This window comes from Panthera pardus, unplaced genomic scaffold (assembly GCF_024362965.1).
Source record: "Panthera pardus isolate Hobbes unplaced genomic scaffold, ASM2436296v1 HiC_scaffold_13, whole genome shotgun sequence".
NCBI classification, from domain to species: Eukaryota; Metazoa; Chordata; class Mammalia; order Carnivora; family Felidae; genus Panthera; species Panthera pardus.
The window spans coordinates 126,381,864-126,407,533 of NW_026526688.1; the positions used below are offsets into that span (position 1 = coordinate 126,381,864).

The following is a 25,670-nucleotide window of genomic DNA, read 5'->3' on the forward strand; positions in this document are numbered from 1 at the left end:
TTAAGTGATACGAAGTTTCTAAACTCTACACTCTGATGACTATGATTAAAGGAGAGAATAATCTCGATTTTATTTTCAAAAATATATTTGAGATAGAACATAAATTTAACTATCAAGAGCAAATAATTTATTTCAAAATGTAGATATTCACAATTAGCAAGTTTACATTCAAATTAAAAAAAAAAAAATTAACAAGGAAAGCCCAAACGAGGTCACTAACTCCAGCATACACTGTCTACAATACTTATTTCCCTGAAGGTTCGGCTTACTAAGTTTTTTCCACTGAAGAAGTGGAAAACACACCCACTGATTTATATGAAGTTCTCTAGCAGGAGAAACATGTTTCCTATGCTCCTTATAACATATGTGAAAATTCTTGCAAAAAGACACTGATAAAGTTTGCTGGTAGTATTAAACTAAAAGCAGGATGGAAAGTTACAGAGAGACAATGATGAAAATTACAAAAAGGAACCACTGATTAGGTACTTACACGGTGCCAGGGTTACTGAAGGAGGAGTAATACATACAAAAAAGATGTGACAGAGTAGATAAGACATTGATGTTCCCAGGATAAAGGAAAATAGACACAGATGAAGCAAAGAAAAAAAGAAAAGAAAGAGAAAAGAAAAAAGATGAGAAGAAAACAAAAAGGAAATAATGAAATTTAAAACAATTAATTTACATGAAGATATTACACAAACATCATGCTTCAAAATAAACATGTAAACACAGACAAAAATGAACACATGTTAGTCAAAATTCTGTTACACTGTTAACAGAGAAAGATCCACTGTTTAAAAATATCTCTAGGTTTATATAAATTCTTTTTAGCAGGAATCCAAATTCCTATTACGTTCCTAACAAAAGGCAGAGAATAAAATAATTATTAGATGTCATATGTAGAAACAAAACATTTTAGAATCACTTAAAATCAGAGCAGAATAAGAGAAAGTCTTTCACTCACATAATATATGAAGTATATATTAATAGCAAATATAACCTTCTAACAAAAATTATCCCGAATGATTAAAATAAAAACTTAAAAAGCCAAAAAAAAGAAAAAGAAAGAAAGAAAAGGAAAAGAATCACTATATTTTATACCTGAAACTAACATAACACTATATGTTAACTAACTGGAATTAAAATAAAAACCTAAAAGCCAAAGAGTTATCCTGAATCGTGTATTATAAAGAAATAATATGCTAGCCTATTTGATGTTTTCTCTTATTTTTTAAAAATATGATTATAGGGGCACCTGGGTAGCTCAGTCAGTTAATCATCTGACTTCAGCTTAGGTCATGATCTCCCTGTTCGTGAAATTGAGCCCCGCATCAGGCTCTATGCTGACAGCTCAGAGCCTGGAGCCTCCTTCAGATTCTCTGTCTCCCTCTCTCTCTGCCCCTTCCTTGCCCATGCTCTCTCTCTCCCCCTCTCTCTCTCTCTCTCTCTCTCTCTCAAATATATAAACATTAAAAAATTTTTTTAATAAAAATGTGATTATAATAGAAAATATAGGCAGCATACTGGATCACCCAATTTTCATAATCTCCTCTGTCATTACCACCACTCTTACTGACAAGCAAATCCCAGTAAGTTCAGAACAGATTTGTAGGAACCCATACTTTTGTATTATCAGTTACCTACTTATTGCTCAGAAAGGCATGTCTGATATGATCTAGTAAAGGCACTACATTAATAACATCTGAAGAAGAAAAACCTCAAAACATAATTAATTCACACAGCCTATTAACCATACAATCATTAAAAACAAGTATATTTCTATTCTATTATGAAGACTGAAGTATAAACTCTACATAGTTTTCGAAAACACTGTTGAATCAATCCTTCTGCCATGAAGTTTAGTCAGAGTAACTAGTAATTCATTTTGAACATAGTGACAAAAACTGCCTACCAGTTTTAATACCAACACTGGCAGTTAGCTGTATTTGCTACAGATATATCAAAGTCAGCTTCATAAACTCAACAGAGGGCTGAGTTTCACTGAATAGGGGTGGGATGCCAGAGGTAAGCTGATCTCAATATTTACAGATACTTACTCTTCTCTAGCCACAATGCAAAGCATTCTTTCCTCTGCGTTACTATTTTAAATAGCAGGTAAGTAGTTTTTCAAAATAACCTCCCCTGAACTGAATTTTAGACATATATTTAAACCTTTTAAAGTTTAGGGGAAAAGTTTTATATTAACATGAAGTTGGGAGAGAAACATTCTATGGTGTAGTGAGTTGCGGCAGGTATAGACTTGACTGGTTTCAACCTAAAGATGCCAATTTGTGTATGTCGAATAAATATTTTCACTTATTTCAGATAATGTGCCCAAGAGGAATGGCCCATGATATACTGCAACAGCTTTTGTGCCAATGTGACCATGAGAAGACCAGGCTTCTCACCTTGGCTAAGCTGCCCACCTCCCCTGTGCCCTGAACAATGTGCAATCTACAGAAGCCTCTTTCCTCCACAGTGGAATGGACTACAATTTCCCATTCTTTCAGACTCCTTCTATAGGCATATGTTTAATATATTTGAAGGCACTCTGCAAACCATACAAACAGATTTGTTGTCGGGGTAGATCCCCTAACTGCTTGTTTAAAAAGAAAGTACTATCAAACCCAACTGTAGGTCAGGCATATCACTCATCCAGACTGTCCCAACCCATTTAAAAACAAACACCAGTTCAAAGTAACAAATAAGCCAGGGTCACAGTCAGATGATGCACCGGAAGGCTCAGTAAACTGGCTTCAAAAACCCTAGGCTTGAATCTTAAATTACTTACAAGCTGCATGACATGAGAAAATTAAGTAACCTGTCAGGATTCAATTAAATTGAACTAAATCACGTAGGGAATTGAGAAACACCTAGAATAGTGCACAGCAATCCCTAATAAATTAACGAATTTACATATTTAACCTAAATGCTTAAATTTATTTCTCCAAGGCCCAGTTTTTGCCCTTTACAAAGCAAATTGTTTGTTACACTGGAATTTAGTAACTAGTCAAAATCCTTGTGTGTAAGAATTTAAGTAATAAATTAGGGTTTGAGGATGTTTCACTAGTATGCTGATACACTATATTCCTATGTGTATATAACATGGAACTAATTATTCAATTAGTGGGACCACAGCCACACTGGAACAAAGGTTCTAGTAATTTGATTGTTAATTCTCTTGAATGTGTCTAAGATAGTTAAATATTCCGTATTTCCCATTCTAAACTACAACATAGATAAATTTCAGCACATGCTCAGAATAATCGTAACACGAAATTAATTTAAGTCCTTATCTAATGTGATTTTTATCTATTTTAAGGCTATTAATCCCCAGCCAGTTTACCATCAATACCAACAGACACAAAAGCATGGTTTTAAAGTATACCACCATGATGCCCAATGTCTATGTCGACTACCTGTGACATTTAATAAGTCAGTAACTATCTCTCTTAACCAATTTCAAAGGTATGTATAAACTTTCTATTATGCAGTGGCACACAACAGTACACAGAAAAGTCTAAAACTGTCAGCAACGTTGTTTAAAAAATAAAAACGGTTCTTAGAGACTTTACCTGGGAAACACTGGTTTGTTATATGAATTTGGAAACCAACTCAGTTTTATATATGCTATTCACTGGTGGTACATCTGTTTATGATTTCTCTTGTATCTTTCTCTTTATCTTCTAATAGTCTCAACCCACACAAATTACATTCCCCAAGCATTATCTCTTGTAAACCACTACACAGCAAACCCCACATATATTTTATGACAAAAGTTAAACACGACTACTTTTTACCATAAAGCAATTCACTACAACATAGCGATGCAAACCAAACTTATTGAAAACACTAAATATGGTTCTTCTAAATGACAGCTATTTTGCAAAATGTAACTCAATTTTGCAAAAATCGGACACATTCATGCTATTTACTCATATATAAATCACCATATTTCCTCTCCAGTAATGTGGATACTAACTTTGTCACTTGTGTTTTCTGTAAAGAGAAAAGCATTTAAAAATATTACTACCGTACCATTATATTTTGTATCTTCCAAGGCCAAGTTCTTCAAAATAACACATTGGAACTGTTAGAAGAAATTGATTGCAGTCCAACAAAATTGAAATTAATAAAGGATACATGAAAGACTTACCTCTTTAAAGCAGTGGCACATTATAATGCAAGGGCACATGGAAAGCGAAAAGGTAAATTACTTAAACTGCTTGATGCAAAATAGCTTTCCTTCTGCTTTGGAATATAAAGTCCCATTTTGCTCTAAGTAGAGTAAGTGGGGAAAGGAGTTAGGAAAATAGCAAGTCCAGTAATTTGTGTATGTAGAAGAAAGATTAAAAATTTCCTAAAGGGCCCTGTTCATTATTATCTATAAGAAGGAACAAGAATACTTACATAGTATTGTTAAGAAATATTCTAAAACTATCAGCATAATTATAGACCTCATACTTTACAATGAATAACTATTTCTCAGTAATAATGCATAATGAAGACATACTCTTTTTGTGTCTTATGTTTACTAATCCTATATAAATTTGGGTGAGATGCCTATCAAATTGGCATATGAGCCAGTTACTTTAAATCACTTAAGGACTAATAATCTTTCTGCTTTGAGGAAAAAGACAACTTACAAATTTAGCTTTATACCCTTCTGAACTCTTTAAATTTTTGGTTCCTGTAATGTATTATTTTTAAAATAAAAAGTAATTAATAAAAAAGTAACAACTCTCAACTTTGAAAGGGTTTTTTTGCATACCTTTTGTAATATTATAAAAACATGAAAAAATTACTAATCACATAATTACTAAATAGTCTGACAATGATTTCAGAAAAAACAGTTTGATTCCTGATGAAGGAAATGCACTCGTCAACGCACCTCTGCAAAATGACTCATCATTGACTAGTAAAGTGTCTGATCTATTTTTTTGATTTCTCTAATCTAAATGTAGTGAGAGAAATGGCACGGCAAATGTGTCGTAGAATTTCACAGACACCACAGGCACTCTGTTTTCAGGTGATCCAGTTTTCATTGTCCAACATCTGGTCATTTGAAATCGAGCTGTTTTAAAATATACCCAGTTTGCAAACACAAAGCTGTAACTTGCTTGCTAATGATGCCAAATATGTGATAACCCCCTTTCTCCTGAATCTTGCACAGACCTAGACACAGGCACAGGCTCGGCAATCACATGTCCATTGATTAAAAAGCCATCCCCGAGGCCCTACGACTACACTACTGTCTACAGTTTCATTTTGAAAATAATAAGCTATAAATCATTTTAAGTTTAATCATCCAAGCTGTAGTTATAAAACAAAACTTTAAGCTTCATATTCATAGTTCCATGTTTTAAATGAAGTACCCACTTCCATAACCTCAATTTACTTTTACCTCTACAAGTTTCCATTCAGAAGACTATCTTATAAAATTTCAAGATATGTTAGTAAGGAGAAAATATGTTTGTTCAGACACTTCTTCCAGGGGACTTTTATATACTGAAACTGGAATTTCATCAACATAGCAAACTTCTGCCCTGAGTTTTCTATGGGGCCAACAATTTGACAGGCTGCATCTTTCTTTCCAGAATATCTACTCTGATTAAAATCTGCTGTCTGAAAAGAGACATACAAAAAAAAAAAAAAAAAAAAAATACAACCCAACACTACGTACTATTTCTTTTCCTCAAATAAAAGAAGAAATAACTTGCTTTGAAGGACCCTAGTTTTACTCATATGTATGTCAAAACTTTAAAAAGCCACCCACAACCACAAAACCGTATGTTGGGACCAGTAGCTGTTCTTCCAGACCTCCTGCTCTTTCTCTCAGCAGCAGCCTTGGAGATCTGCCACCTTCCATTTCAAAGCCCCAAGGCTGCCATGGCAGCAGTGCTACAGACAGCACAGCCCCTTCATTACACGAATTAACATTCGGAAGGGATTACCTCAGAAAGGACCTATCCACGCAATTATTTTAATTATACTTCCCTGGGAACTGGCATTGGTAAAAACCATCATGCATGCAGATGATTTCCCTTTTAAAGCACGTTTTTGTCACAATAAATCTGATCAAAATGATTTTACACAAATGACTTTGGCTTCAAGTATGGTCACCGAATTCCAAAAAGACTAAAATGACCATCTAGAGATGGAGGTTGCTGAAAATGGACTTCAATCTTTTAAAAAATACCTCAAAAAGGGAAAAATCACAAGGAATGGAATTTTTAAAACTTCCACTGACATTATGTATTTAGTTTAGTACCCACTTCTGTAAATCCATTCATTTTAGAAAAACCTTTACAATGAAAATATTCCCTACTTTGCTTCTGATGTTTGTGATGCATCCTTTGATGTTATTGTTCTACCATTACTGTTTGCTTTTACAGACTAAATTCTAGCCTAAGCTTATCTGAAAAGAATGTTGCTGGCTATCCGACCTAAGCTAATGCATCATACATAGACATGAGTCAAAACTAAATTTGTTTTCTGTCTTAAGACTACTTCCCAAGAAAAAAAGCTTTTCAAACTCCTCACTTCCTCTCTCCTTAGGGTGAGATACATAAGCTGACACAACTTTAACCAGTCTGTTTAAACTTTTGGTGACTAATAAAAGGACGGAAAAATTGAGAAAGAAAGATTCAAGCTCTGCCTTGCATTATAAGTGCCAGCTGCTCCTTGTTATGCCAGGACTTGGAGAAAGAGTTACAGAGCATGTTACATGGTTCATAACATATCAAAATGCATATTTAGGTTTTGGTTAACCTATAATTGCCTTGCAGAAAGTGCTGTACATATATAATATAAAGCTACATGTTAATGAAGCAAATGAAACTTCATCTCCGTTCCTTCAAAGAACAGCTGATTGGGGGCGGGGGGATATAGATTATTTCCTGGAAACTGCCTGAAAGAAGAGTTTGGATAAGAGCAGAAAGCACCCTTGGCCACCTACCCATTTTGCTGTTTACTGTCACCCTGGGATCCTCTTCTCTGCCCCTCTGCTAGCTCCTGAGCAGTCTCGGAACACACGCTGGTGACTGTGGGCTGCCGTGGGACATTAACTGCAGGTTTACCAGCGCTCAGTGCAGACGAATGCTGGTCAGCACTAAGATTGGCATTAGCATGCAGTCCAGATGCAGCGAATGAGGGAGGAGTGACAGCAGCCATGGGTGGAGGGGAAGCGTGTGATGAAGTGGTCGCATGGGGTGGGGTGAAGGCAGACGATGGTGACGGGATGGATGTGACTTTTGGTGAAGACACAGAACCAAAGGGTCGTGGTGCCTTATTGTAGGCCGTGTTGGTTGTGGAAGTGACTTTGGACACAGCAGGAGATGGAATGGGCACAGGTTTAACTACTTCTTTAGGTTCTCCCTATGTGAAATAAAAATAAACACACACAAAAACACACCATATACATGCAAGATAGATTCACTGAAAAGAACACACAGCTGGTTTTTAAAAAGACAAACACAATCGTGTTAGCAGCCCAAACTTTACATGTTTCTAGATAAAAACAATGAGCATAACATGCATGCCAACTGGTCCCAACATGCGTAACATGATGCACACGATGAGTATATTTTTTATAAAAATGAAATAAGTTTCAAAATATTTAGGAACTCAGAGCAGGACACTATCAAAAAGACTAAACACGTCATCATACGTGTCAATATACACTTTAAATTTTCCAAAAGGAAAAAATTTAAATACCCCACAATAAACAAAATATTGCCAAAGGAAACATTAATTTTAAAATATCCAGAGTCTTAATTATAATTTCATCTTTTAAAAATGTTCACTCTCCAGAGTATAGATTTTTGACTCATGAGGAAACTGCAGCACATTTTTAAGTGTTCAATTTTTTTAGTATGCTAAAATGGAAGAACAAAGACCATTTTCATCTAACTCAGAAATGTGCACATTCTGATGAATCATTGTGAATGAATATATTACTTAAAAGAAAAATGTCAACAATCCACCTGTTTCTCTCTCTGGAATGTTTTGAGATATTATTTGGAGATAGAATAAAATTCTTTCCCTTTTCCAAAATAAATAGTTAATAGTTACATGAGGAAAAAAATGATCTTAGATGTTTCTTCATTGCCGTTTCTCAAAGAAAAATTAACTACTAAGAAAGGTCAATTCCTCCCAAAATGTTAATTTGTATTTGCAAATCCCTATTCGAAAGAAAGTGTAAAGTTAAAAAAAAAAAAAAAAAAACAAGTTAAGTTTCTATGACATTCATAAATAAATACCTACTCATCCTACCATCCCAAAAGAAAAAACAATCGATTTTTTAAAAAACTTACAATGTGGCTCTATTATATTTAAAAAAAATAAGTAATAATCTAAATTAATCTTTTAGAAATAATAAAGCTAATTGAGGGGGGGAAAGTAACTTAATGTCTCAGCACATCAATATAAAGAATTCAATAAAAAGGACAAGTGAAATAAAGGGGAAAGCCCCCCAAAAGTATAAACCAGCTGTATGCGAATAATGGTTTGGGACATTTTGAGGATATATATGAGAGAAAAAAGGTACTTGCCAATAACCTAATCCAAAATACTCTAAAAATGCAATTAAAAATCTATTAATATTACTAATAAAATGTTATTAAAGACTTGTGATACTGATTTTCAGTATACATTTACTTTCTTTAAATTATGTGACTTAAGATAGGCAAATTAAAAGTGAACGTGGATGTAAGAAATGTGAACATAAGTTACTGATAATATATGGCCCTGGAAATCATGCTTTAATAATATAGGTACAATTACAGACTCTAATTATGTGTTGATTTCCATTCCTCCGCCCCCAAATCTTTAAAGGAAAAGAACTGTCAGGAAAATTATACTGAAACTATAAATTGTCACTGTGGCCTGAGACAGGAAATGGAAATAACAGTGATCCAGGAAGGACTATCAAGTGGTACCTAGCGATATTAGATGAGAAACATACCTTTTGAACGGGGACTGGCTCAGGCTTGGGTGTAGCAGAGGCCCTGAAGAGAAAAAAAAAAGAAAGAAAAAGGGGGAAAACAAACCACATAAATTTTTGCAAACATCTAGTTAATGGAATTTTTATTAGTATATACCTTAACATACCATCAGAATTTATAGCTTCATAATTCATAATCTTGACTATTCATAATCTACTAATTAATTAACTCATGTAACTCAAAATGCTGCAAGTACCAACATCCTTAAACACTAAGCATTCGTTAGTTCTCTACTTACTCAAATGAGGAAAGACAAACACCAATCATGTTTCCTAATGCATCCGTGTTTAAGCTTTCAAGTAAGGTTATTCCCCACCCAAAAGGGAAAAGTATAATAAACATGACTTTCTCATCCCTGGGAAGTTGAAATACCTTATCTGAACCTCTGTCTCCAATAGTACCTGCCTTTTCTCCTACCTAACATCCATGAATACGTCCACAGGATATCGGGTCTCTACGAAGATACTGAATAAATTCTGGTTGAACTCGGTCACTAAATGAGTATTTATTTTGTATTTATATTCTTACGTGTTTATGCAAGTTAATATTTGATACAGTAAAACTAAACTGTAAGTTCTTCCATTAGGCTATAATTTCAGTGAAGAAATGACCATGCCCCATTTGTGTGTCTATATCAGCACTGTGCCTGGCATGTAACAGGTCATCAGTAATGAGTGTGAAAAGGAGAGAACAAGGAAAGAAGGACAAAAATCCATGCATAGAACCTACTTCAAAATTCAAATGAACTATTTTCGATATATGCTTTTTCGTATTATTATTGTCATTTTGATTAGCACGGACTAACAGTAACAATAATTGACTTAGAACAATTATCTCATATAATCATGACAAATTAACCAAAGTAGCAACTATCATTATCCCCATTTTTCAGATGAGGTATTTCAAAGTTTACAGTAAGTAAATTATATAGGATAGAACTTATATATACTTATTATATATTGCAATATACGAGTTGTAGTCAAGGATAACTAAATGATCGGGAAAGCTAATAACTTAAAGGCTATTTACCCAGTCTTTTTTTTTTTTTAACGTTTATTTATTTTTGAGACAGAGAGAGACAGAGCATGAATGGGGGAGGGTCAGAGAGAGAGGGAGACACAGAATCTGAAACAGGCTCCAGGCTCTGAGCAGTCAGCACAGAGCCTGACCCAGGGCTTGAACTCACGGACCGTGAGACCATGACCTGAGCCAAAGTCGGACGCTTAACCGACTGAGCCTCCCAGGTGCCCCATTTACCCAGTCTTAAAGTACATATTATGTTTAATAATACCAGAAGCAATGTGACTCTTCTTATAATACAAGACTATAGATAAGATATCAAGTACAAAATTCAAGAAATGTAACCATAGTAAGTAAATAAGTGACAACAATTTTAAGCTACAAACCATGAGGCTGTTTTAGTTACAGAGATAACAGGTAACTGATAAAAGAAGCTAGCACAGGATATTTGATCTCTATGACTATAACCTAATAATGAACTCCAATCAACATTTTTTAGCAGAAACTGAATTTTCCAATAACAACTAATTTGATTAGTTAGGGCAAGCACTGACTGAAAAATTGGCTAACCTAATGAGGCTACAATGGATGCTAACACTCGATTACTACAATATAGAATTATACTCTGTGAAGTTGCATAACTTTCCATGTGTACTCTCAAATAGACTCTCAAATTTCTTTTAGCTTATAGGGCTGTTATAATAAGCAAAGGAAACAAGTTCAAGTACAGAACAGTGGAATCTTCCTTTCATTGAAATTTCACAATAAGATGTAATCACAAAGGATCTACTTATTAAAACCACCCAAGATATTATTGGAAGCTTGCCATAATTGGATGGTTTCCTTTTTCATCTGGACACTTAAAGGTGCATGAAACTATTAGCAATCTAATAACAATTTATAGAAAAGAACATGATGTTTAACAGTCACCAAGTTTCCAAACAGAATAAAATACATATACCCTATGTCTATGAAAACAAACCTCTCAGTCTTTTCTAGGTGTTACTTCTTAACCAATGTTAGCAATAACAACAAGAATCTCAGAATGGCTAGTTTTCATTAATTTTGGAGTCCAACCTCTTTTTTGTTGAGAAAGCACAGAATAATAATGAGTCCTAAAATACTTAGTGGACTGAAGGTTCTAAAAAAATACTGCTTGAAATCTTGTATTCACAATAGAGCTTAAAATCTGAAACTTGAATGTCTGCCCTGCTTGCTTTCTGATAAAGTCTCACAAGTGCAATGACCCAAACTAAGACAAGCAGTCAGAAAAAAAATGGACAACACACCCTCAAAATTCTGAAATTGAGTCCATTACACATTAAAAGCACAAATATAATTTTGTAAATAAAAAACAGACTTACTCATAATGAAATGTCAAATAGTTGATACTAGATCCAATAGAAATTAGCTTCATGGGTTTTTATATATATAAATAACCTCAAATGAATCATAAAATCATCGAAACTGTATATTTCCTTAAAGTTACTCAATCACATGACAAATTTTATATAATTTTATATATTTTTAATTTATATATAAATGTTTAAGTATATTTATTTAATGTATTTAAGTGTAATTACATATTCGTGACACTAAAACTATTGTGGTGTGAGAAATTAGAATACACGACAAATGAAATCTGCAAAATTAATGAACAGCATTAGTACTACTTTAAAAAATCAAACTTTACAAATTATTACAAAATAAAAAAATAAACATATACCATCTTTTGCTCTCAGACGTGCTGAGATTTTTTTTTTAAAATGTTAATACATCATGTTTGTGAGAATACATATTGCTGGGAGAACTATACACTATTAAAGCTCTCTTGAAAAATAATTCGGTGTTTATTTATAAAAAGCCTTGAAGACCACTCATGCCCTTTGAAACAATAATAGTCAATTTCTGGGAATCTATCATAAGGAAATAATCCGAAGTATGTAAAAGATTTTATGTATAAAGATATTAATTCCCTACAGGATAACTTATAATAATGAAAAATTGGAAACAACTGATTAAATAAACAACAACGAGGAAATGGTTAAGTGCAATATAACCATATGACGAAACATGCAATGATTAAAATCATTCTTTGAAAGAATCCTGAATTGCATGATAACATGCTAATTTCATGATGTTAAGTGATAAAAGGAAGATATAAAAGAACATATCCAGAATGGTCAGTGCATGGAAAAAAGGAGATGGAAACAGACTTAACATTTTAGTAGCGGCTCTATTTGTTTTTTTCTCTCGTGTGTGTTTTGTATGTACATTCTATGACAAGTAAGACTATTTCTCAAAGTATGTTTCACAGAAAGGTACTTTTCAAAACACAGAACAAGAAAGAGTTTCTGTTACTAAAGATATCTGGAAAACTTAAAGTTACATAATTGTGTTAGCCACAGAACTTCTCAGAGCCTTTAAAAAATTTGAGAGAGAGGGTATGAGTTGGGGACAGGCAGAGAAAGAGAGAGACAGAGAGAGAGAGACAGAGAGAGGGAGAGAGGGAGAGAGGGAGAGAGGGAGAGAGAGAGAGAGAGAGAGAGAGAGAGAGAGAGAGAGAATATCTGAAGCAGGCTCCAGGCTCTGAGCTGTCAGCACAGAGCCTGATGCGGGGCTCAAACTCACAGACCGTGAGATTCACGACCTGAGCTGAAGTCAGACGCTTAACCTACTGAGCCACCCAGGCGCCCCTTCAGAGCATTTAAATACCTAAAAAAGAAAACATTGCAGATTGTTGTTCATCTATCCCTTTGAACCATGGCATACTAATCTATTTAGAATACTCATTTATTTAGGAAAATTTTCTCAAGACTGGAGTTAGTGGAAAAACCCTCTAGGAAATGCTGTTTTAAAGAAACAGTAAAGAAAGTAAATCTCTGTAAGTCTGAAATGTTTAAGTCTCCTAGAAGCAGCTAAAATGAAGAAAAAGAAACATCATAATCCATACAATCCCCAAAATCTCTTGTCATACAGAGTATCTTCTTTATCTTCAACTTTATTAATAAGACACCCAGAGATTATGAGCATAATTTAAATCAGTGTTTAAGGGAGGAAAATCCCATTTCCTTCACCAAGCTGAAATATGTATTTCCTATATTCTCTGAGAAACTCCTCATATATGATAAGTAAAACTACTTCTCAAAACTAAGATTTTTAGTTATCTATCTTCACGTTAGACTGAGCATCTGCTGTTTTACTTTAGAAATGTCACACATTACTTAAAAAGTCAATCATTTTAAACAGACTTTTAAATAAAATACATAAGCAGTTTTTAAAACTGAGGTATAATTATTAAAAATCATTCCTACATTTTTTTCTCTTCAAATCCTAGGAAATATGCAGTGAGATGATATATCTCCCTTTCGACCACAGTGATCATCACAAGTGCCTTCAGTGGAGTGTGTGCTTCAATCCAGCAGAGATTCTGGCAATGGCTCAGTGCCATGGGCTCAACAATAGGCTTATTGTTCTCTCTTCTGTTAGTGCAAAGCCACTGTACAGGAGTAAGCCATGATGGTGAGAGACTAGTGCCTTGGCCCAGTACTATCCCTCAGCTCAAGGAATTCAGAGAACAAAGCCATCAGTGTGGCTATAACAATCTATTTTGAAAGTTGACTGATTTTTTAAGAGCAGTATCCAAAATAAAAAATCTCTGATGCACTGCAAACAGTTTCAGAACTTCTGGCCAAACAGTTGAAAGGAATTCTATGACATAATGAATTTTGTTAGAAACTAGAATTGTGTGATGCCCTGGTTACAATAATGTATAGGAAAAATAAAGCCATAAATAAGCAATAGCTCTATCAAGGATTAGATTCAAAGGTATGGAAACTGGGTGCGGCTCTGATAAACCCGAAACAAACAACTGCCACTTGATAATTACTTTCATCAAATAAAACTGCATCTTATGTACACCCAATGAATAGTGTTATATTTAAGTTATATTTTTAATGATTTAATGCATTGTTCTAATATTGCTTTACAAAATAATGTGCTTTGAGTTAATGAAGTCGCCAATGACTGTTCACACTGCTATTTAAGAATGAGGAATTAAGCAACAGAACTAAACTGATAAAGATTATTCACATTACTCATTATGTCTTGGTGACTCCTTCAACCATATCTAATATACTTAACTCATAAACAATCATACCGAAAACAGGAGGATTTTTAGTTCCTCTTCTGTGAGATGAGCTCTATCTAAGTTTCCCACAGCATGGCCATCTTTGGGCTCACTGACCTCAAGACCCATAAACACTAGGGTACATCATTAATCACTTTAATTGCAAAGTTGTCAATTTGCAATAACAAAGCAACTCCAGAGGGGAAAAAGTGAGCACTCAAGTGTGCAGAGAGATGTCTCCTTAAACAATTTCCCCATATTTTATTGTGTACTTCCAGTCTATTCTATTGCAAACTCAAACCTTAAACATTTAAATCACTTATGGCAAGGTATCAGTGCTTTTCTCTAAAGGATGTGGGAATACATAGAGATTAAATTTTCTATAAATAAAAGTACAAAAAAGTTAGGTATCAGTATACCATAATATCTTTTAGCTTATATAAAAGATTGTGCTTACATGCACTCATATACACAGTCTCACTTCCAATTTCTCTCTCACCCTGCATCTTCTCTATCTTACCATGGGAACTAACAGAGTACACGTCTTCCCCTAGCAAGGAAGAAAGAACCCAAAGCTGGACGGATTCTAAACAGTGAGAGGCAGAAGGTAGGAAGACAGAGGTAAGGGAATTGCTTTAGAGCCCCTCTGCTTGGGTTTGGCTTGAAACTGGGTATGGCTCTGATAAATCCAGAACAAGCAATTGCCACTTGATAATTACTTCCATATGGAAGAATGAGGTTTTTGTTGTAAAATCCTTCTGAGATGGTCATAGATGGGGTTTGAGAAGAAATTTTCATCAACCAATTCTAAACCAAGCCAGAGAAAGACAGAGTGAGGGAGCAAGGTAGTAAAGGACCCACATGGTTACACTATTTGGGAGCAGGGTGGGGCTGCGGTCTGGAAGACACAATAAAGGAGAGAGCACTAGGCTAAACTTAAAATGATAAAGTATTTCCCACTATACAAATAATGACAGCATCAGCAAGCATTACATTACATTAACATTTACTGGGACCTTACTAGGAGCTCAATACCGAATTAAAGGCCTTACATACAGTACATTAAGTTTCAGAAATAAAGTCCAGAAGTGTTAAATAATTTAGACTGCTAATGCCAAGATTAATGCCAATGTCCACATTTTCCTTCCTCTATTATATCCATCTCACCCAGAAGGAGCCAACGAATTAACAAATATTTCTTCTTCTCACAGTATGCTGCTTTATTTTTTACGGTTGAAGTTCACAAATTCAATGTTATTAAGATCTTCATAAATGCAAACTGAATACTGATCAATTTGAATAACTAGTTTTGGTGACAGTTTTGTATGTCACTTGATTGACATCTTGCACTTAAGACCATACTTTCATCTGTCCAGTCATCAATAGTTATGAAGCTATAGGCACTGTTCCAATTGTTGGGAATATAGTGATAAACAAGTCAAAGAAGGTCCCTGCCTGGAATCTACATTCTAATGAAGGAGGCAGATAGCAAGATAGTTTCATATAGTGACAAATGAAAAATTTCACATTATTCTACTTGATTCTAGATGGAAGAAATTTATTTTTTTACTCAACATTTATTTCCACAAGAACATTTTTAACAGGGAAAGTTTTGTCTGTCCATTGTACCTCATTTCCACACTCAAAATAACCTCAGAATCATTTTTTAAAAACTGCATTTTTCTAACTAGTATTTATAAAATAACTTCTACCAAAAAGACTGTTAAAGACTGTGTAACATTTTAGATGTGTTTTGAGTTTATGTATTTATTTTTTAATGAGAAATTTTTATTTTAATATTTGTTTTTTTTGAGAGAGAAAGAGTGCAAGCAGGGGAAGGGGAGAGAGAGAGAGACAGACAAAGAGACACAGAATCTGAAGCAGTCTCCAAGCTCTGAGCTATCAGCACAGAGCCTGACATGGAGCTCAAACTCACAAACTATGAGATCATGTCCTGGGCAGAAGTCGGATGCTTAACCGTCTGAGCCACCCAGGTGCCCTGACGCATTCGAGTTTAAATAAAAGGAATTTTCAAAGTTCAGGATAGTATGTTCTTATTATAGGTAAAATTCTTTTATAGTGTAAATACTATTTCAACAGAAGTTTAAAAATTTTTTTAATGTTTTTATTTATTAAGACAGAAAGAGAGCATGAGTGGGGATGGGGCAGAGAAAGAGGGAGAAACAGAATCTGAGGCAGGCTCCAGGCTCTGAGCTGTCAGCACAGAGCCCGACACAGGGCTTGAACTCACAAACTGTGAGATCGTGACCTGAGCCAAAGTCAGACACTCAACCGACTGAGCCACCCAGGCGCCCCTATTTCAACAGAAGTTTTAAATAAAGAATCTATTTTATATTGCCCATTAAGAAATGGCTAACTTTACTGTAAAGTGCTAGATGGTTGATACTAAATTTAACTACATAGCTCTGTTATCAGAGCAAGAAGGATGATGCAAACATAATTGAATGAACATGCCTGTGTGCCAATAAAATTTTATTCATATAAACAGGCATGGACAAGGGGCTAAATTTGGCCAACCTCTGGTTTAGATCACTTCGATGGTTTTGATTATAACAAACTTTCTAGGAAATAATCCTACATGACCACAGCTCTTTTGGACTCTGAGCCTCACAATCACGCTGCCTTAAAAAAAAATAATCCTAATCACAATTTGTTCAGACACTGACAGGTATAAGAAATGAGTTTAGCTTCTCATTAGTCTTTCTGTGGTTGCTACTTGTCAATTCCTTGTAACCCCTCTACCTCAAACTTTCATATTACTTGTAATCGAATGACCCATCTAAACTTCCAAATCACCCGGTTCAAATACAATTCACACCGCATGGCTGGCACTGATACTGAAGCTTGGTGAAGGGACAGGGTTAATGCTGTTTGATTAAAGATGACATTTTAAGCACTATTTTCAACTCCACTTCTCAGCACCCTCAATTCATTTGCGAATACATGATAAAGGCTACTAAAAACCTATCTCAGGACACCTGTCTGATTCAGTCAGTACAACATACAACTCTTGATTTCAGTGTTGTGAGTTCAAGCCCCACATTGGGCATAGAGCCCAATTTAATTTTTTTTTTTTTTAACGTTTATTCATTTTTGAGAGACAGAGAGAGACAGAGCATGAGCGGGGAAGGGGCAGAGAGAGGGAGACACAGAATCTGAAGCAGGCTCCAGGCTCTGAGCTGTCAGCACAGAGCATGACGTGGGGCTCTAACTCACGAACTGCCAGATCATGATCTGAGCTGAACAGGCGCCCCAACATGGAGCCTACTTTAAAAAACAAAACAAGGGTGCCCAAGTGGCTCAGTCAGTTAAGCATCTTACCTTGGTTTTCAGGTCATGATCTCACCGTTGGTGAGTTCAAGCCCGCACTGGGCTCTGTGCTGACAACTGAGCCTGGAGACTGCTTCAGATTCTACATCTCCCTCTCTCTCTTCCCCTCCCTGCTTGCACTCTTGTCTTCTCTCTCTTCTCTCAAAAATAAACATTAAAAAAATTTTTTTAATAAAAAAATTTAAAAAAACCTCTCTCATCTTCTTCTACATATTCTACTAAATGAAACTATTAGTAATACAATTTTTTAAAAATTCTAAAACAGCAAGGAAAAAGGATACACCATGCATTCTGTAAGAGAAGCTGAAAAGTCAATTTCTTTCTTTCCCACTCTTGTCCACAAAACTCTATACTTTCTTTCTGATATCAGGCATGGATGGTAATACTTTCCGGACTGATGTAAACAACCAATTGATAACAGAGTTGCATTCTCTGAAAACCTAAAATGTTTATATCTTTCTTTCGGCATAATGTTAATCACTTGTATTTAAAATATCTTCTCCTCCAGCTCCAATCAGGAGGAAAAAATGTATTTTTATCAACACAGTACTTCACTGCTAATATAAAAATAATAGGATTTGCAAAGTAAATAATCTGCCTTTGAAAATTTAGGAGTTCCATTTATACACCCACATTTTTCTGGCTCTTTCAATACTACTATTAAAATATCTTTGAATAACAAATGCAGTTAACATTTGTATTAGGAAAATAGGCATCAGTAACAAAATATATGCATAACTGGATTTTCAAAGACTTCTCAAAATGCATAGAAAACTAACTGCTTCACTAAAACCCTGATAAGTATCAGATACTAGAGAATAGAATAAAAGTAGTATAAAAGCAGGCACAATTCATAAACCTAATGTTTACTTACTTTCTTCTTCCGTTTAGAAAAGCTTAGAGCCCTAAAAAGACAGAGAGAGCCTGCTTTTCACATTCAGTCTTTCTCTCATCAAGCTCTTCATTGATAGAGGAATTCTTTTAGAAACAGAGAAATAGCTAAATGAAGGTTGCAAGTCTACCAAAAAAAAAATTAGCTACTCTACAGTTTCTTTGTTCCTTCTGCTGAGGAACTGTTTTGAGGATAAAATGAGGTCATGACTATAACACACCTCTGTGATTCACACAAACTCAGCAGTGACACGTAGTACTTTTCTACTCCTTATATAGAAGATTTGATCCTACAGCTCTAGAAATTATGTTTCTTATTACATACTGTTATACTCAAACCGAATTATCTACCAGGATAAGTTTCAAGAGAAAACAACAACAAACTAGATGGATGAAAAAGTATCACCTGTTGACTACCAACAAATGCCAACAATTTCATTTGGCCTATTGAATTATCTCACCTACTCTTCCTGAGAGACTAATATTGTTCTCACTTTAAATATAGGAAACAGAAGCTCAAAGGAGTTAAATAATTTGGCCACAATTTAAATTTCAAAATGGCAGAACCAAGATTTGAACCCAAGTTCTCCATATGCTTTAAAAGCAATTCCAACCCTCTGCCTTTTAAGAATATTATGGAGCCTTCAAACAATTCTTCCATATTTTTCCAGAGAAGAGAAGTATTTTTCCCCATAGCAAAATAAATTTTCTAATAACCTCATTTTCCAGCAGGATGGAGCTGGAGGCTCCTTAATGAACATTATCTATGGTGCTAAACTGGGTGTTCTGCTCAAAATTGCAACCAGCTTCTGAAGTTAGTGGCCATGTAGATCCCGAGATACCACATCACAAGATCTTCCTGTGGGTATGTCAAGAACCGCGTGTTTCTATCTCCTCTTCTTCACCCATCTTAAGAAAATAAAGGAACAGGCATCATGGTCCCCATTACAACTATCAATGGTGATATGCTACCAATAATGAATCAGACTACAGATCTGATGTATGCCTTTGATATACAGTGGTTATAGTGAGCATGTAAGATTACAAAAATAACCATGATGGTTCAATTAGGTTTTGGCTATATATCATATATACCTAGTTACTGAATATATATCTACATACATAAATATACCTACAAATATAACTAGTCACTGAATAATACATTTTTGATAGTGTTCAATTCTTTTTGAATCAGCTGCTATTTTTTAATAAACAGACACACACACACACACACACACACACCCCTTTATGTTATGGTCAGAATCTATTTCCCATTAACCACCAAATTTGTTTTTAGTATGGGCTTCTATATTACCATAAATTATTATTTTTTTTATTTTATTTTTTATTTTTTATTTTTTTTGAGACAGAGAGAGACAGAGCATGAGCAGGGGAGGGGCAGAGAGAGAGGGAGACACAGAATCTGAAGCAGGCTCCAGGCTCTGAGCTGCCAGCACAGAGCCCGACGTGGGTCTCGAACTCACGAAGTGTGAGATCATGACCTGAGCTGAAGTTGGATGCTTAACCGACTGAGCCACCCAGGTGCCCCTATCATAAATTATTTTAAGCACCTTCTCATTCCTGACCAATATGTCTTATACGCAATGCCACTTCAAGTTCAAGGGCAGTACCTGTGTTATAATTTCCTTAAATTAATTTATTTCATTAACTTATTAATTCCACAAATATTCATTGAGCTTGTAACACAGGCGACTATTGTAGGAGGTGGGGAAACAGTAATGAATAAAACAAACTATCTATTGCAAGGGAGCTTACTGTCTACTTGGGAGAGGCAGAATAAAATGAAACAAGTATGTCCACACAGTAATGAGTGCAATGGAGTCTAGTAAAGCAAGACAGGGACAGGGATATGTCATTTTATATAGAGACGGCAGAGAAGGCCTCTACAATAAGATGAAATCTGAGCAGAGACCTGAAGTAGAGAACTCCAGACCAAGCAAATAGCAAGCGTAACGTCTCATAGGCAGGAATGTGCCAGTGAGGCTAGAATGGGGCTAGAACAGCAGGGAGGGTGGTAGAGGCACAGCCAGAGAGAGAGAGAACTGGGAACCAGAGCACATAGGCTACTTTATGCCAATATAAGGACCTGGTCTTCTACTCCTCTAAGTGAGATGGAAAAGGATTCCTAAACATAGCACTTTATTTTGTGAGAAAGTTTAATCCAAATCTGAAATTAAAGATTAAGTCTAAATACAGTGTTAAGCAAAAAATTAGCCTGTATAAGCCTACTTACTAACTACAGAAGAAGGGAAGAGAGGGGGACTAAATCTTGCCCCAAATCTTAAATCTATCAAGACAAACCAAGTACAAATGGAAAACAGCAAGATACCTAATTTGTTCTTCATACATCCAAAGTGTGACATAATGAATGCTCTTTGAAGTTCACATTTGTATGCGCTCTGTCCTATACGAATGAATACTGGAGGCACAATTTTGCCACTAACTTTTTCCAGATACATCTCTTTTTCTATTTTTGTCTAGGCTAAACACACTAGATTGCAACCTTTTTTGTAAAGTGGGTATTTTTAGGTATTTCAATAAAATTCAAGAGGACAAGCATTCCAGTATTTAGCATAGCCTTATTAGGAAAACAAAGTCAGTCGGCTGTCTTGTGGAAAGCACAGGAATGAAAACTTTTCATTCTTTAGAGTCTCAACTTAGGTTTTTCCATTTGTTTAACTCTCAAAAAATAATTTGGGGTGTGTTTAGGTCTTTCAAAAATCTGGACGTAGTTACTCAGAGTCCAGGAATTTAAAAATTAATGATCAACTGTGGCTATTTTAGCCATAGATAAATCAGGTCTATCCTTGTTTACTTTAAAATGATACCCTAATTTCACATTTATCAGTTCAGTAGTAGAATCTTGTCCAACATCCTCATCACTGAATCTCATTAAATTAGTTCAAAGTATTCAATATAATAATAATATCTAAATCTAAAAAAGGAAAATTTAAAGCCAGCAAACATTAAAATATTTGTTCATTTCTTTAAAGTTCTTATATTATTTGTGATTAACTTCACATTTATACTATCATATTGAAAGGACTGAAATATATTCAATCTTTCCTTTATTTATTAAGAAACTATTTTGTTTATAGACACTGAATTTTGTTTTGTAAAATAAAATAGTATTGCTTAAATTTCTGATTAATTTAATGGATTTTGTTGTAAAAACAGGCTAAATTAGAATTCCAAAGCTTCCCACTGTTAACAAAGTATTATTATTATTTTTTTTAAGTTTACTTATTCATTTTTGAGAGGTGAGAGGGAGAGGGGCAGAGAAACAGGGAGAGAGAGAATCCCAAGCAGGCTCCACACTGTCAACGATGTGGGGCTTGATCAAAGGAAGAAAATCTGGAACTATAGCAAAGTAGCAACACATTCTACCTATTTTACCAAAAAGTAAGCTTCTTATCCTGAGGGAATTCCCTCCTCCACTGTTTGAATCTAATACATTAGAAAATGACCCTCGAATATTGCTTCATAACAGTACACAACTCACAGTGTATGCTGACTATTATACAGGTTCAGTAACCCCGAAGCTGGTCTACACCTTTCCATGGGACAAACCCACTAATCAAATGTCAAATTGCTTCAAAAATTTCTAAATGCTTATTCTCAATTTCAATACCTCTCTCACTGCAGACCGGGAACAAAGAGTGAACACTGGCACCAGTGTCCAAGGACTGCCAAGTGAGTAGCAGTGGTGTAGACCGCTGTTGTCAAACTTTTTAATCATAATATACAGTCAGAAATATATTTTATATCATGACCTACCTAGTACAAATATGAATCAACAAAACATATTCTCATGTGCAATTCATTAAAACATAGTCTGTTCTAGTCCGTTTCATTTACAAAACAGAAAAGGGAGGCAAGGGAGATGCTGGTCCTGACTCAAGGAACTAAATGCATAATAAGTCTCATTTTGATAAACATTAATCTTGACTCAAAGGCAGAATACACAGAAGGTTCTGGAAACTTGACAGGTCATATAATGAACATGATGGCTAGATAGCAGTAGTCACACAAATAGTAGCTCCCTGAACTGAACCAGCCCATTCATTAAACACTATTAAACTAGTTTTAATTTTTAATTTTTTCAATGTTTATTATTATTTTTTTTTTTGAGAGAGAGAGAGAGGGAAACAGAGTGCAAGTGGGAGAGGAGCAGAAAGAGAGGGAGACACAGAATCCAAAGCAGGCTACAGGCTCTGAGCTGTCAGCACACAGCCCGATGCGGGGCTGGAACTAGTGCCCCACAAGACCTTGACCTGAGCTGAAGTCGGATGCTTAACCAACTGAGCCACCCGGGAACCCCAAACTAGTTTTAATTTTTGAAAAATACCGCATTAATAATATCCTCAAAAGAACAAAATAAACAGACCTAACAAGAACAATAGTTAACACAGTGTTTTGACTAGGGCATGTCTATAAAGTTCAACCTCACTAAATTTGTTTTTGGCAGAATTACAATCACTGAGAAGAACAGAGGCGCTGACCATAGGTTACTATATGTATTGTTCCAAGCATGATATCCTTTAGCAAGACCTATAATTTGAACGAGATGGTGGAGATTCTCCCTATTTGATAATTTGTAAAAATTTAGAAAAGCCAAACACTAATACCTACCTAACTCTGAAGACAAATAACCTGAAATATATTAGATTCTTTAGTGCGAGAAAACACATCCTCTAATCTGATGTCTCCCTTATACTGATGCTAAGTATCCCCTAAAAGATCTCTAAAGAACAGGAATAGGTGATTCCTATCATATCTACCTCACTTTATGAGATTCACAGAAGGACCTGAAACTTCACAAAGAATCGGCACCAGTCCACAGAAAAATATACAATGTGCTCCACACTGTGATCTTTAAAAAAATACAAAACAAAACAATTTACAATAAACACAAAAGTATTTATGTAGCTTCGGCATCAAAATTCCTGATTCTTTTCAAGATAACAATGATTTTTTTTTCATAACTATTCTGATACTCAACTCATTTGGCTGCTTTTATAAAATGTTCTTGCTGAATAAATACCAACAGTGAAATTTTTAATTAAAAGGACTATGACTTAATTAGAGTTGTCTAACTGGAATGGGCTGCCTGGTGGTAATGTGCACACAGGAGCTGTATCACTGTTTCAGAGTTCTTTCCTAGAAGATGGCTATAGACCAACTGGCCCAGAAGGTCCCTTCAAGCTTAGGGAAACGCAAACATCTAGAATGTCCAGTACCTCACAGAGTTAAGAGCTGATTGTCCAGATTCTAACCTAGCCCCTCCATTTACTATCTCTTCACTTGTCAAGTAAGAGTAGTAATAATACTTATCTATTTATATGGTTATTGTGAAAACTAAATGAAAAAAAATGTCTGTAAGGGGCTTACAATAGTACATGCCACATAAATAGAATGATAGTGTCAACTATGATATTTATCATCCTTCTTGACATGAAAACTGGACATAAATGACAACTATAATCATCTTCCAGGCTCCAGAGTTTTATGAGAGAAGAATCTGACATTAAATACGATAGTTTGTGAAAGCCACCTAGTCTAATTACAGAAAATGTCAGTTCTTGGCTACCATAAGAATGGGGGAGTTTGGGGATAATGGGAAATGAAAGAGATAATCCCATTCTAAATCATTCACAATATTCAGAATCACTCCTCTATCCCCAGAGTGGAACTAAAGCCTACTTGTCCTATAAACAGTTCTTTCAGCTAGCAACAATCCCATGCTTGGTGATGCCTACGTGTGTTTCTGAGAAGTCAGATGAAGGAGAAAGTATTGAATTACCAAGGTGAAGTCAATGACTCTCCTTTTCTAAATTCCACTCATCGACTTTACTGAATCCAAGGTACAAGGACAACACCTAGGCTCACCACGGCATGCAATTATGTGTCTTTGCCCTCAGAGGTAACATTGGGGGATAGTTTGGGCCTCGGATGCCTCTGAAACCATCACAATCAACACAGATAAGAAACTATCACAGACTGGCCAGAGAACAAGCTCAGTTCCCAATCCCCATGAAGAAACCCAGCATATTAAAACTTTCTCTAGCAGTGTAGCCAACTTACTGAATTCTATAAACAACAAAAAAAATTATGATGATGCAAATAGCCAAAGCCAAAAACATGTATGCTATGGTATATCTGACGTGTTTCCTTCTCTCTCATTTGCATCAATGTTGCAATCCAAAAACCCAGTCACACATGGCAATAAAATATAAAAATTATAGATCAGAGTTAACAGCTATGTTCATAGGCCACACCCAAGGCTGTGGGTGAGCTACATACCTCAATTCATGTTGAGATCCATATTTAAGGAAATTAAACTTGCATTATAATTTTTGCTCCCATTTTGACAAGCGTAACATCTAAGAGTTTGGCTTCTTTCACACACGGCCTTATTTTCAGCTGTCTTGTCACATAAAATTGCAATTCAGCATCTCACTGATCTCCTGTTTTCTAGGGAAACCAACCCCAAAGCAAACACTGACATATGCTTATGTTTTGGTGTTCTTACAAAAACAAGATGTGGCATGACTCGCTGCTTTTCTTGTTGAATTATGTGTCTTCTGTGAGTTCTGAAGAAGACCAGCAGTTAAAATGTGCTGGAATATCAAGGAGTACGGCTGTAAGGAACCAGTTATTTGGAAGGAACATCTGTAGAGGTGGCGCAGCCTTGTAAAAATAGCACTAGATAAAAGATCCACTTCAGATAATTACAATTTTCCATTTCAAGCCACCAAAGATATTTGCTGCAATCTGAATATTTGCTGTAGTATATGTGTGATAAAACTGGATATGAAAATCTTGAGAAATCAAAGAATTACACAGATCTTACAGGTCATCTAGACAGACTTTATGTAACATCAACATTTTTTAAATCATTAGTAAAATCTTTTTTATTTTTAAGTTTTCTTGTTAGACAAATAATAACTTGGTCTATGTCAAACTATCACAAGTTCCTATTAGTCTAACAAAATCCCTCACTCTATCATTTAAATTTATTTTCTTTAGTTTACCAAAAATATGGAGCATAGGGGCACCTGGATAGCTCAGTTGGTTAAGTATCTGACTTCAGCTCAGGTTCTCACTGTTTGTGAGTTCGAGCCCCACACTGGGCTCTGCAATGACAACTCCAAGCCTGCTTTGGATTCTCAGTCTCTCCCTCTCTTTCTCTCTCTGCTCCTGCCCTGCTTCTCGCATGTTGTGCACGACCATGCACATTCTCTCAAAAATAA

The 25,670-nt window shown here is 35.2% G+C and overlaps 1 protein-coding gene across 16 annotated transcripts in view; it reads right to left on the reverse strand.

Annotated features, from left to right (window-relative positions):
- Nucleotides 1-25,670, reverse strand: part of PDLIM5 (PDZ and LIM domain 5) — a 221,788-nt gene that overhangs the window by 90,885 nt on the left and 105,233 nt on the right. For 6 of the 16 annotated variants that reach the window (XM_019464072.2, XM_019464050.2, XM_019464061.2 and 3 more), the window contains exons 4-5: nucleotides 8,966-9,008; nucleotides 6,959-7,050 (exon numbers count right to left, since the gene is read on the reverse strand). In XM_019464072.2, coding sequence (XP_019319617.1) covers nucleotides 6,959-7,050; nucleotides 8,966-9,008 — 135 coding nt within the window. Of the gene's footprint in view, nucleotides 1-490; nucleotides 506-3,982; nucleotides 4,000-6,958; nucleotides 7,378-8,965; nucleotides 9,009-25,670 lie in introns of all 16 variants that reach the window. The other 10 variants (XM_019464010.2, XM_019463992.2, XM_019464079.2 and 7 more) reach the window with 4 other exon arrangements.